This window comes from Notolepis coatsorum (assembly GCF_963971535.1).
Source record: "Notolepis coatsorum genome assembly, chromosome: 11".
NCBI classification, from domain to species: Eukaryota; Metazoa; Chordata; class Actinopteri; order Aulopiformes; family Paralepididae; genus Notolepis; species Notolepis coatsorum.
In genome coordinates, this window is record NC_140175.1 from 50810119 (window position 1) to 50824726 (window position 14608).

At 50.8% G+C, this 14608-nt stretch overlaps 1 protein-coding gene across 1 annotated transcript in view; it reads left to right on the forward strand.

The window, feature by feature from the left end:
* The window catches only part of LOC311237293 (uncharacterized protein), a 111658-nt gene that overhangs the window by 86236 nt on the left and 10814 nt on the right, over nt 1–14608 (forward strand). Inside the window, exon 11 of the mRNA XM_084325100.1 lies at nt 9895–9912. Coding sequence (XP_084181226.1) covers nt 9895–9912 — 18 coding nt within the window. The remainder of the gene's footprint in view (nt 1–9894; nt 9913–14608) is intronic.

Here is a 14608-nt window from a genome sequence, read left to right on the forward strand (position 1 = left end):
GGAGGGGTGTACTAACGCATTACTGCCAACTACATAAAGGTTTCTATTTTAAATAAATATGGGTTTTAAGTGAAATGCTCTCAAGTCTACATTCACAAAAGTCAAACGAATTCAATGCTTTATGGGTATTTGAGTTTGGCTGCAAGCATTCACTCAAACCTCTTGAGTTAAGCACAAACAATAGACCACAGTCCTTCACAATGTCTCTTCACGATTTGGTTCAGAGTAATTCTAGCGTTCAGGTTTAAAAAGAGAAATTTCAGACAAGGTTCTGTTTTTTTCAACCCTTTGTGGTCTTGGGTGTTCAGTGGCTTTCAGACCACATTTTACATGGGTGGGGGAAAATGTGGGTTTTGGAGTTTATCTAGTTAAGTTCAGTTTCTCCCTGATTCTAAGGTTGAAACCACACATTTTCTTGGTGCTTTTTATTGAAAACAAGGCTCTAGAGGAGCACCTGAGTCTGGATAAAGTCCCACTGCCTTAGTTATGGTAACCTACTGCCTTAGTTATGGTAACCTACTACTTTAGTTATGGTAACCTACTTGTTGTGAAGGGCCAGATTAAACCGAATATATATATTTATTTATATATATATATTTAATTGTATTTGTATATTCTCTAATATTCCCTGATATCCCTTGTATATTCCTTGTACAATATGCATTGGGTATCCATTCTAGCCTACTGAACATCCCATAATAGTCTCCATTCTACTATTGGTCGAGACCTTGGTGCCAGGCTGCCATACCCCTCAGACCCAGTTCAAACGTACCGCTCGACATGTACGAACAAGTCCTAGTTCCGCGTAGGAATTTGGCTACCGCACCACTAATGGGACTATTTGTTCATAGTGCGTATATATACTGCGCTACTAAAGTAGGACTTTCTTTTCAGTCCAGTTTCTTACCCTCCAATAGAGTCACAGACGTAAAGCCTCCCCGCGACGCCACGTGTGGGAGTAAGGCCAAGTTCGCCTACCATCGGTATTGAGACATCGTGTATATTAATATTTGAATAGTCATATTTGGCACTATATCGTCGAGTTGGACGTAGTCTATTAAGCTAATAATAGTCTGTTAATATATAGTGCTTCGTGCGGTGAGAATACTACCGTAGTCAGTACCCCATCGTTTCGGGCAGAGAACTGGCTGCTTACCCAGGGTGGTTGACCCTATGTGAAGCTGCACCCGAGGAGCCCCAGAGCCGACGAGCGAGTGGACCTGTATACCGGATTATTCTACCGACGACAGCCCGCCTTCCCAGGCACGGATTATGCTTTGGATACTTTGATTATTCCATGGATAAAGACCCCCGACACTGCCGTGTGTTGGAACCCCCCCCCCCTGGAGAGGACGCAAGGTGAGGAGACGCTCTGCAAGACGAGGTCTCTTCACGTCTCTCCCCCGTGGACCGGAGAGAGCCGGCCCACAAAGAGTCCACCTGCTTTCATCTGTGGTCCAAGGATCGCCGGCGCATTGAACGGCACTACAGTGGGTTCACCTGGGATACCCTTGGCCGGACGAGGCAGCTGGATTCTACCCCCCCCCCCCCCCCTCCTACTCCTGTCGGCTTACAAGCGACCGGATTAACCCCCTCTAGTGTATCCAGCCTATAATCATTAAAGTATCATTGCTGTTATTCCTTAACTATTCCAGGTCGTATATTTACCACCTGCGCCTTCAGAGATTGGACATTCTCTATTGATATACCGACGAATACTCCTTGCCATAAAAGTGCATACTATTTCAATTCATAAATGTAATTAAGTGACTAAGTGCTTATTCTACACACCATCGCTGTGTAGGAAATAAAGACCTGTTTCTAATTCGTACATTTGTGTTGGATCCGTTTCATCTACGTGAGAGTGTTCATGATAATATATTTATGCCGTGTACTGGGTGGCCGAATATTAAGTACAAAGGTAGTGGTAGTAAGTATCATATCTAGTAATACAGTCAGGGAATTGTACCCCTCAGTTACAATTGGTCCTTCGAGCCCGATGGTAATTAGTGTAATATTAATATAGTGTTATTAATATTGAAATGGCCTATGATGAACACTCCACGAAACGATCCTCCTAACCAACGCCCGCAGCGCGAACGACGGCTCCCTCAGTACTTAGAGGCTTACGCTGTCAGTCAACAACCTAGTCTTCTACTAACAGTAAACGCGGTAAAACTAGAAAGTAAAAGTATGTCTAACCCCAACGCCCAGACTACCCCGACCATAGAGGCCCCTACGGGCTCTAATGTAACTGACCAAGTTCACGGTGGGGACCAGTGGGAACCAGACATGACTTCACACCCCGCCAGTACTGAAGAAGTAGTCCCCGATGAGTCCCGGGAGGAATACAACGCTACCGAGAGAGAACTCGGCACGGAAGAAGACGGGGAGAGCACCGTGGAGATAGAACTCCAAGGCTCCGCAAGGAGTACCCCGAGGGAAGGCTCCCCTATACAACCGCCTTCTCCCAGCGAGGCAGAGAGGACCCTACAGCAGGCCTTCCTCATCAGCCTGAACGCCGCTGCTGAACGCGACCGACTGCAGATCCAGCAGCGAAGCGAACACGAGCAGATACGTCTAGAAATAAGACGCATTCAGATGGAAGAGAATGTGGCCCGAGAACGAGCCGGTGCTCAACGGGACGCAGAGCGCGACAGACAGCAAGCGCAACTAATAGAACAGCTGATCAGACGGACAACACCCTCTCCCTCCGCCAGAGGCTCCAGGAACTCGTCTAGACACACCTCCAGGGCGGCATCCCCTAGCCGAGTAAACAACCCTGAACTTGACCAACAGACGAGGTCTATACCCCCCACATACCACCTCCCCCCACCGGTCCAAGCGAGACCTAGCAACCGGGAAGGAGCAGCATATCCTGTGGAGAGGCTAAACCAGAGACTACAAGCACTGGATGACCTAACTGAAGACGAAGAGGAGGAGAACCACGCCCGAAGACAGCACAGTACTCTACCGGACCAGGAGGTCCGGTACAGCCCAGGCTATACTCCCGCGGAGCTGCGCTACAGACCCCCGACTCTATACACGGGTGAGCACGACGCACGACCCGCACCGAGGAACAGCACCTGGACAAGCGGGCCATGGTACACTGCCGGTACCAGCCCATACCAAGGAGCGGGAGGAGACTCGCCTAGGAGGCCTCTCCCCCAACGCTCGCCGATGTATCCACAGTCAGCGTCATACATTGGCACGCCTATGGTACCCGACTTCACCCAAGAGAACCGGGCCCAGTATACAGAACTCCGCATGTGTCTGGAGACCATGTTGGTGGATGTATTGGATGAACGCCACAAATACGCCATCCTACTGCAGCACTTAAAGGTACCCCGCGCACATAATATAGCGCTCGCCTACGCGACTTCCACCACCCCATACACAGCAGCGCTGGTAGCATTGGACCAGAGGTATGGGCGCATATGGGATTACGTGATCCAGGAGATCCGACACATCGACCGCTTACCCCCAGCAATAGACAATCGAGCACTGGACGACCTGTCCATCAGAGTGCAGTCCCTGGTAGGGATGTTGGGAGCGCAAAGAGAGAAGGGGAAGTATGAACTTTACGCCAACTCAAATGTGGAAAGGATTCTGGAGAAGCTGCCGCCCGCTCGTCAGGAGCGCTTTAGGCGGCAGAGGGACCACAGAGACCCGAATGGCCCCGAACCGAACCTCCTCGATCTAGCAGACTTCCTGGCGAGAGAAGTCAGCAGCCTACGGCTAGATACATTCGGACGGAGCACCCCTGGCTCCAGAGAAGGAACCAGACGACTAAATGATGGAAGAAGATCGGTGACTGTGATGCACCAATCGGAGTCAGTACCGAGCAGCAGGAGCCACAGTACCCCCTCCAGAACGGAGAAGTGGAAGATAGTGTGCCCCTACTGTGAGAAAGAACACTGGCTAGCGCAATGTGACTCCTTCCCCAAGCTGAACGCGGAGGAAGCAGGTCAATGGATAAAGTCCAACAAGCGCTGTTTTCGCTGTGCGCGCTCACACATGGCAGCCGAATGCCGCTTAAAGAAAAGGTGCACCAAGTGCGATGGAGCCCATCTGGACATACTTCACGACAGTAACAGACGGCGCCCTTCACCTGCACCATCCAGCCGCAAAGCGAGCGTCATGTACATCGATCCCGCCAGCAGCAGTGGAGCCCGAGTACTCCTAAAAGTAGTGCGTGTGACACTAAGCTACCAGAATAAAGTCCTGGACACTTACGCTGTCCTCGATGACGGGTCAGAGAAGACCCTGCTGCTCGCCTCCGCTGCGGCCCAGCTAGGGCTGCGGGGAAGCGAAACCCAAATGACAATTCGGACAATAAGACGAGATTTGAAGACGATAAAGGGCGAGAATGTCTCATTCTCTATCGCAGCAAGCGGCCAGCCTGAGCGACGGTACCAGATTGCAGACGCTTTCACCAGCCAAGAAATAGGACTGTCGCGGTACACATACCCCGTCGCCAAGCTGATGGAGAAATATGCACATCTGCGCAAGTTACCGATCCCGCTCATAGACAATGCTATGCCGACCCTGTTGATAGGCTCCGACCATGCAGACCTCATTGTCCCGATAGACCGGGTTCATACCGGACCCCGAGGCTGCCCTGCAGCAGTCGAGACCCGTTTGGGATGGACTCTCCAAGGCCCGCTCGCCAAATCTCTCAACCGAAGTACAGCCACTAGATGTCTCCACTCCCGAGTCACAGAGGGAGAAACCGCACTCCTGCAACACGTAGAGCGGCTATGGACCCTGGAACAAATGCCCTTTAAGAACGGAAAGAAAGACATTCGCTCTAAAGATGACATTTACGCCATTCACCTCCTCGAGACAGGGACCAAGAGAGTCCCGGTCAACGGCGTGTTGAGATACGCCACGCCACTCCTGCGGCGAGAAGGAATGCCTACTTTCCACGCCAAGACAGACGCCACAGAACGGTACCTGCTGAACACGGAGCGGCGCTTAGCCAAGAACCCCGCCCAAGAGAGTGTATACCGCGCTGAGATTGAGAAGCTCATCACAGCGGGACACGTCACAAAGATGGACATTAAAGAGGCTGACCAGACCACCGAATCGTGGTACGTGCCCCACCACAAGGTCCATCACAACGGTAAAGACCGCATAGTATTTAACTGCAGCTACCAGATCGGATCCCAAAATCTGAATAAAGAGTTACTGCCCGGTCCCACACTCGGCCCCTCCCTACTCTGCGTTCTACTCCGCTTCCGCCAGGAAAAGGTGGCCATCAGCGGGGACATTAAAGGAATGTTCCTGCAGGTGAGATTAGTAGAGGCGGACAAGCCCCTGTTACGGTTCCTATGGAGAGAGAAGCCAGGAGATGAGCACCCAGCCATCTACCAATGGGAAGTCCTCCCCTTCGGAACGACGTGCAGCCCCTGCTGTGCGACATTTGCACTACAGAAACATGTAGCAGAGGACCCAGCAGCGGACGAAGAGGTCCGACACAGCGTAAAGAACAGCTTCTACGTAGACAACTGTCTACAAAGCCTTTCAACCCAGGAAGAAGCCGAGGCTCTCCTGATTAAACTCCGCGCCTCATTGATCAAAGGCGGCTTTGATCTCAGGCAGTGGGCCAGCAGCGATCCGCAAGTACTGCGCAGCCTCTCCTCCAAGGACAAGGCAGCCAGCAGCGAGACCTGGATGGCTACAATCCCGGGAGAAGCCCAGGAGATGACCCTGGGATTGGTGTGGCGATTCAAAACAGATTCGCTTCACTACAGACACAAGCCCCTGACTACGGAGCAGGGAAGGCCGGCGGCGGCGCCGACCACCAGACGGAGTGTGTACACAACACTCGCCCGACAATATGACCCGCTAGGATGTATTCTACCGTACACCACCAGGGCAAAAACGATTGTACGAGCATTGTGGGACAAGGACCAGGGCTGGGACGACCCCATTCCCGCACACCTTGCATCCACCTGGAGAGAGTGGGAGATGGAGCCCACTCACTCCCAGGCGTTAATATGCGCCGAAGCTACTTCCCACCCACGGTGAGGCCAGAGACATGTAAAATGGACTTACACGTCTTCAGTGACGCCTCAGAGGTCGCATACGGATCAGTAGCCTACTTGCGGGCCCAAGACCAGGGGGGAGAGATCTACACAGCATTTGTCCTCGCCCGCTCGAGAATAGCCCCACGCAAGCAACAATCTATCCCACTAGAGCTCTGCGCAGCCCTAGCCGGAGCGCACCTAGCCACGCTCATCCAACGTGAGCTCACCATACCGGTGTCTAGAACAATCCTGTGGTCAGATTCCACGACGGTACTCGCCTGGATCAAATCGGACTCATGCAAGTACAAAGTCTTCGTGGGAGTCAGAGTCACCGAGATTCAAGACTTAACCGAAGAGTTAACCGGAGAAACAGAGTGGCGCTACGTTGATACAAAACAGAACCCAGCTGACGTCATCACCCGGGGGATGCCCCTGGATGACCTCACCCGTCGCAATGTCTACAGTGACGGCCCCGCATTCCTAAGACTCCCGGAAGGACAGTGGCCCATGCCTATCCCGAGGGAAGCAAGTCCAGAGGAGGTGGAAATTAAGAAGTCTGTGTTCTGTGGATTGAGCACCGTAGCCTCCACCGACCCTAACATAAACGATTGCACGTCCATAGAGAGTGCACAACAAAGAACATTCCTGCGGTACCACCCGGAGTGCAAGTCCCCCGCTGATATGTCAGCAGCTAACTACGAGGAAGCAGAATTGCTTCTACTGCAGCGAGCCCAGAGAGACTCGTTCCCCGATGAATTGGCCTGTCTACAGGGAGGAAAGCCCGTCCCTTCCGACAGCAGATTAATTCACCTGGCCCCCGAGAGCGACGCTCATACCCTCATCAGAGTGGGTGGTCGCCTACGCAGAGCCCCCAATCTACCGGATGACATTAAATACCCGATCGTATTGAACAGCCGACACAAGGTCACAGAGCTGATTATAAAGAAATACGATGAGGATGTACATCACGCAGGAGCAGAAAGAGTCTTCGCGGAAATCAGACGTCGTTACTGGATCCTACAAGGAAGAGAGGCGGTACGACGCTTCCAACGAACATGTCTAGACTGCCGCAAGTGGCGCGCGCAGCCCAGCATACCAAGGATGGCTGACCTTCCTCCATGTCGCCTCCGAATCGGTGACAAGCCATTCCACTCAACGGGTATGGACTGCTTTGGCCCGCTGCACATAAAGAAAGGAAGAGGAACCGAGAAGCGGTGGGGTATTGTATTCAAATGCATGACCACCAGAGCGATACACATCGAGCTTCTCCCGACCATGAGCACAGACTCATTCCTTATGGCCTTCCGTAGATTCACATCACGGAAGGGAAGACCGTCTACCCTATTGTCCGATCATGGGACAAACTTCAAAGGCGGCGAAAGAGAGCTGAGAGAGAGCTTCCAAGCTATGGGCCCAGAACTTAAGACCCACCTCGCTCCAGCACAGGTTGATTTCCAATTCAACCCCCCAAACGCACCCCACTTCGGTGGCACTTGGGAACGAGAAGTGCGCTCCATAAAGACAGCCCTGTACGCAGTACTTGGGGCCCAGACTGTGGCGGAAGAAGTCCTAATGACAGTCCTCACGGAGATTGAGGGAGTACTTAACTCGAAGCCCCTCGGATATGTCTCCAGTGATGTGGCGGATATCGACCCAGTTACCCCCAACACACTCCTGATGGGGCGGCTAGATCCTGCATTACCACAGACAATGTACCGGCCTGAAGAAGCGAACGGCCGACGAATGTGGAGGTACAGCCAAGTATTAGCCGACAAGTTTTGGAACAGTTTCCTACTGCACTACCTACCGTCTCTACAGACCCGCCAGAAGTGGGTAAAGGAGAGAGACAATTTGACAGAAGGAACAGTCGTCATGATTATTGATCAATCACTGCCCAGAGCTATGTGGCCGGCCGGCCGCGTAAGCAAAGTGATCACCGGTGCCGACGGCAAGGTCCGAGCAGCTGAAGTGCTCGTCCAGGGTCGCACTTACACCCGTCCCGTGGCGAGGCTCATAGAACTGCCTCGACTCCCAGACACAATCGATGATGACCATGACCCTACAACCCTATGACTTTGTGAAGTTGACTGACCCCTACAGCAAACCCTTATGTGTAAATAGACAACGCGATTAATCTGTCTCTGTTTAACTGATTAGGTCTGGGACCTATTCAGGGGGTGGCTGTTGTGAAGGGCCAGATTAAACCGAATATATATATTTATTTATATATATATATTTAATTGTATTTGTATATTCTCTAATATTCCCTGATATCCCTTGTATATTCCTTGTACAATATGCATTGGGTATCCATTCTAGCCTACTGAACATCCCATAATAGTCTCCATTCTACTATTGGTCGAGACCTTGGTGCCAGGCTGCCATACCCCTCAGACCCAGTTCAAACGTACCGCTCGACATGTACGAACAAGTCCTAGTTCCGCGTAGGAATTTGGCTACCGCACCACTAATGGGACTATTTGTTCATAGTGCGTATATATACTGCGCTACTAAAGTAGGACTTTCTTTTCAGTCCAGTTTCTTACCCTCCAATAGAGTCACAGACGTAAAGCCTCCCCGCGACGCCACGTGTGGGAGTAAGGCCAAGTTCGCCTACCATCGGTATTGAGACATCGTGTATATTAATATTTGAATAGTCATATTTGGCACTATATCGTCGAGTTGGACGTAGTCTATTAAGCTAATAATAGTCTGTTAATATATAGTGCTTCGTGCGGTGAGAATACTACCGTAGTCAGTACCCCATCGTTTCGGGCAGAGAACTGGCTGCTTACCCAGGGTGGTTGACCCTATGTGAAGCTGCACCCGAGGAGCCCCAGAGCCGACGAGCGAGTGGACCTGTATACCGGATTATTCTACCGACGACAGCCCGCCTTCCCAGGCACGGATTATGCTTTGGATACTTTGATTATTCCATGGATAAAGACCCCCGACACTGCCGTGTGTTGGAACCCCCCCCCCTGGAGAGGACGCAAGGTGAGGAGACGCTCTGCAAGACGAGGTCTCTTCACGTCTCTCCCCCGTGGACCGGAGAGAGCCGGCCCACAAAGAGTCCACCTGCTTTCATCTGTGGTCCAAGGATCGCCGGCGCATTGAACGGCACTACAGTGGGTTCACCTGGGATACCCTTGGCCGGACGAGGCAGCTGGATTCTACCCCCCCCCCCCTCCTACTCCTGTCGGCTTACAAGCGACCGGATTAACCCCCTCTAGTGTATCCAGCCTATAATCATTAAAGTATCATTGCTGTTATTCCTTAACTATTCCAGGTCGTATATTTACCACCTGCGCCTTCAGAGATTGGACATTCTCTATTGATATACCGACGAATACTCCTTGCCATAAAAGTGCATACTATTTCAATTCATAAATGTAATTAAGTGACTAAGTGCTTATTCTACACACCATCGCTGTGTAGGAAATAAAGACCTGTTTCTAATTCGTACATTTGTGTTGGATCCGTTTCATCTACGTGAGAGTGTTCATGATAATATATTTATGCCGTGTACTGGGTGGCCGAATATTAAGTACAAAGGTAGTGGTAGTAAGTATCATATCTAGTAATACAGTCAGGGAATTGTACCCCTCAGTTACACTACTACTTTAGTTATGGTAACCCACTGCCTTAGTTATGGTAACCTACTATTTTAGTTATGGTAACCTACTATTTTAGTTATGGTAACCTACTATTTTAGTTATGGTAACCTACTATTTTAGTTATGGTAACCTACTACTTTAGTTATGGTAACCTACTACTTTAGTTATGGTAAACTCACGGTCAGATATTGGTACTAATGTTGGTGTGTTTCTCTCTTTCCTGTCTTTTTGTGGATGGACAACAGGACCAATGTCAGACATGGGTAAGCTTGTGTAACTATCTTGTTTAAATTATATTTTTATACTTATTCTGGAAGGTTAAAGTCAAATGTACATAAATGCTTCTTCTATAGCAGGGGTTCCCAAAGTTTTCAGGCCGCGACCCCCGAAATAACGGTGTCAGAGAGCCGCGACCCCCACTATTATAGGAGGTAAAAAATATATACATAAAAAAATAAATTATATATATGTATGGTTGAAACATGCCGTTCAAACGCACACACACTAATAAGCATTGGAGGCTTTTAACCAGGGCCGGACTGGGGAAATCATTCAGGCCAGGAAATATAGTGCGAAATATAGCCCCAGTCAGGCCACTTTTTAAGCGGGGGTCTGGGGACTTTTTGTTACAAAGACTTCATTTCCTGCATTCTGGTGCAGGAATTTTTTTATTTGTACCCTTTAAATGCCAGTGTTTGTGATGGCATCACAAATTATTGTTAAAAAACAGGCTAGCATAATATGATTAGCAACAACACTGATTTTGATAGATTTTGACTGGATTTTCTGTTTTTTTGTAATGTCAGATTGAAAATAATACAATCTTTTATTCAACTTCAGCCATGATCATAACACCACATATTCATTTGATAATTCTAACCCTTTAAATGCCAGTGTGTGTGATGGCATATATTTGCAATATATCAAATGCAAAGTAGATTTTTCTGGGGCGGATTATTACAGGCTAGCATGTGTCAATGATTAGCAACAACACTGATTTTGATGGATTTATAGTTTTTTGTAAGGGTCCTGCCTCCACCAATCACATGCGGCTCCCTTTGTGTGTGTGTGAGCAAGAGAGAGATAGTTCTCCAACTTGTGTGAGTTGCAGTGATCTCCTGGTTGTTCCCTACCTAGGTTATCTAACTATTGCACCGCTGCAACTAGAAACACTGGCCTGGTCTGCTCCTAAGTTCTGTATCTTATAGCTCTCGCTCGGCGTCACTCTCTGCACTGTCCTCGCACACGTGCACACGCACTGAATAAAGACCACAATGTACCTTTAATCCCAATATTTGTCTGACCACACCCCTATCAGCTTACCCATATAAGCAGGGGTGGGGCCACCCACTCGCCTCCTTCTCGCTTTCACCACAAGGAAGTGCCTCGGTAGATCCCCACACTTGAAGTGATGTGATGGTAGAAGAAGAGTTGGAAAGCAAGGATACGTTGACATCATATCTTTATTTTCTCTCTCACTATTTTCGAGAAAATACGGCGATATTGTCTTCGTTGTCTGATTCTGAATGTATAACTTGCCTAAGCCGGTACCGTGACTTTGTTTTCGGGCACTACTGTGATTGGACGTTTATGCGCCTTGTGTAATGTGGGACTATTAACAACGCAGCTGTTTTGTAATCGTCACTCGTCTCGAGTAAATGATTTTTCCGGGTCGCGCACACACACATATTATTAGGGGCAAATACAAGGGAAATGCTCGCACTGTAGATCATATATATAATTATATATATAATTAGTAAACTGTCGGGGGCATTTTCTGCCCCCCTTAACTGATTTTCGAGGGCATTTTGTCCATTTTCAAGGGCATTTTGCCCCGAGCCCCCGTTAATTTCGAACCCTGGTGTGTCATGTGACCTACAACTGGGTTGGACTGGCCACAGAAGCACATGTGTAAGTTTGGACCGGGGCTCTTAGAGAGCCCTCTCTATTCTGTGTTTTTTCCTTAGTAAAAATCAGATAGCAGGTTAGCTCATGCGCTGTGTGAAGCTGTCAGACGCTTCATAGAGCTGACTATGACTGTGTCATACTCTTTTTTTGTCATTACATCGTATCATGGGTGTGGGGTCGTAAAGGGGTGAACTGGTAACCTTTCCTCTCCCCCTTTTTTCTGTTGGTCAGGGGTACACCCCCTGTCCTTCAAGGTTCCTGTCACGTTGCGGTCCCGCACGTTACGGGGTGAGGGGGGGGGGGGGGGGGGGAAGGGAGTTTCATGGTCCCACGGCCTGGAATATTGGGCGTGTGCACTGCAGAAATTCCCCCGCCATAGAGTACGTCACCGTGCGCGTCTCTGTTGGTAGGACTTCCGTGTGCTGTTCAGGTCCATGTGATGGATCTGTTTCGGGGGGTGGTCAGGGCTCCTCCTCACCAAGCTCCTATTCGGGCCTTCTGTGAGTTGGGACTCCTCCTTCCATGTGAGGGAGCCTCCTTCAGAGTACAGAGCCTCCTCCTCAGATTGTCAAGGTGAGTGGACCCTCAAGAAGGAGTCCTACTCTATTGTGTATGTATTCGATTCAATTCGATTATTGAGTGTGTATGGGTTCAGTGCCTCCTCCCCGGAGAGCCCTAAATCCAATTTTTTACATGGCTCAAGGTGCAATATATTCTTTTCAATCTGTACAGCTCGCGTGGGAAGTCTCTCTGGGGATTCCCGTCTCCTTCCTATGGGAGGGTGGTGGGATGTAAAAATGTGAAAATGTTTTACCCCCGGCTGTGTAGACTGGGATACATACTGTTGGTGCTTCCTTCTTTTCTACTAAAAAGAGTTGGAGTTAGGAAGTGTCACACCCCTCTTGTCGTTCCCCATGGCGCCTTGGGGATTCAATGACAGGTCTAAATAGCCTGTTCATTGATGTGGGTGTGTCCCGACGCACGTATAGTGCTAGCTCGGGGTGTTCTGTAAACAGGCGACTGACTGGCACGCCTTGGTTGCTTGAGGTTAAAACGGCGTTTTTATAAAGCAACTGGGATGGAGGTTTTTCCTCTTCCGACGACCAAATTCAACGACCTGGTTTTTGTCTTCGACGGATTCTCGTTCATGTCTGGGGGATGATGACGGAATGGATCTGAACATATGTAGAGGGGTCTCACGCCCTGGGGGTGGGCCACCGGGCGCGGTTCGCCCGAACGTCTGGGTGGCGCCTTCTTTTCATGTTTAAGATCAACACGCATATCTGCCCCTTCTCCTGGAGTAGGCATGTCGGCGTGGTTAGGGCACGGGACTGGTTCTGGTCACGCTGGTCCGGATCAGTTGAACCCGTTGTCCGCCGGGGATGCAGATCTGCTGTTCTGGTACCCTGAGGGACTTGGGCTTTTTTCAGGGGGAAAAATGCCAGGTTGGTCCGGGTGTCACAGGGTTAAGCACTATGGAGACCCTGGTTGGGTACGTTTTTTACTCAGCACTGTCGTAATGGCTTACGGCCATGCCAACCTGTACGCGCTCGATCTCGTCAGATCTCGGCCGCTACACGGGTTGGTCCTGGTTAGTACTTGGTTGGGAGACCGCCTGGGAATACCAAGTACGGTGTGCTTAGGGGCTGGTTCTCCATTCTTTTTCGCTCCTCTCTCACGCATGGCGAAGAGGGGCCTGTTGGGGTGGTCTTTGACCTCCTCTGGTGACCCTGTGCTTCTCGTATCGCCGGGCCCGGTCCGAAGTAATGTTTCGTCGACCCGTAGGCCTGGGTTAACCCTTTTTTGAAAAACTGAAACACTTGTACTGCGGTATAGCCGGTGTATACCCGCAGGTGTGTTTTGGAGTTTTTTCTTGAGGGGTTATAGGAACAACCACCGCATTGGGTAACACCAAGGTGGTTGATTCCCTGGTGTGTTGGAGCAGTGTCAACTCCCGGGTTCACCGTTTGAGGGTGCCCCTGCACGTTCATGACGTCTGCCAATCGTGTCAGCCTTCTCTGCCTCAACCCCTCTGGGTGGGTTTTTTTTAAATGGAGGCTTGGTCATGCAACACCGCCAGCTTCCGCCCCTTCTGCCGGGGCGGCTGTGTTCAGCTGTCCCCTCTGGCGCCTGTCTCGTCCGCAGTCTCCAGGCTAGGGTTAATAGCCTGTTGCCTGGTTTTTCCCCGGTGCGCTGCCTGCTTCCGTTGGTTAACCTTTTTTGTGTGCTTACGGCCATGCTGACTGCCTGTTCTGCAGGGTCAGTGTGCCAGGCGGTGTACTATTGGGGGGACAGGGCCCGCTCGGCTGAGGGGCCTTTGTCCGAATACGCTGGCGATGTGGGGGGGCGGGGTCACTAAGTGCCCACCTGGTGGGGTCTTGATGCTGGCATCATGGACTTCTCCGGGCCCCCGTTCCAGGGGGTCCAGTCCCTTTGGTGGGTCTGGGTCTTCCTTCGCGCTCCGCTGCTACGGCCTTGCCACGGCCTTGGGTTTGCCCTTGAACCCGTGATTCTGGGGGCAGTAACGAGGTTGTTTCCTCCGTTCGTTCCCGGGTGGCATGCGGGTTGTGCGTGTGTGTAGTCGTGGGGTCAAGCCACGGCTGCTCACCCTGTGCGTTGAGTTGCTTGAGTGCCTCTTCACACGGTCGGGTCCGTCGCCCTCCCGTGAAGCCCCCAATAGAGGGCTCGGCCCTCCCTGTTCTGATGGTTGTGGGGGGCTTTCAGCGGGGTGTATTTGTCGGCCGATGGCTCTCGCTCGGCCTCCCTTGTGCAGAGAGTGACGCCGAGCGAGAGCTATACGATACAGAACGTTAGGTTATGACTATAACCAAGTTCTGTTAGTATAGCGACGCTCGGCGTCCCGACGCCGCTGCAGCCCTTGATCTCGCCTTGTGGTGAAAGCTTGGGAAGGAGGCGAGTGGGTGGCCCCACCCCTGCTTATATGGGTAAGCTGATAGGGGTGTGATCAGACAAATATTGGGATTAAAGGTACATTGTGGTCTTTATTCAGTACGTGTGCGAGGACAGTGCAGAGAGTGACGCCGAGCGTCG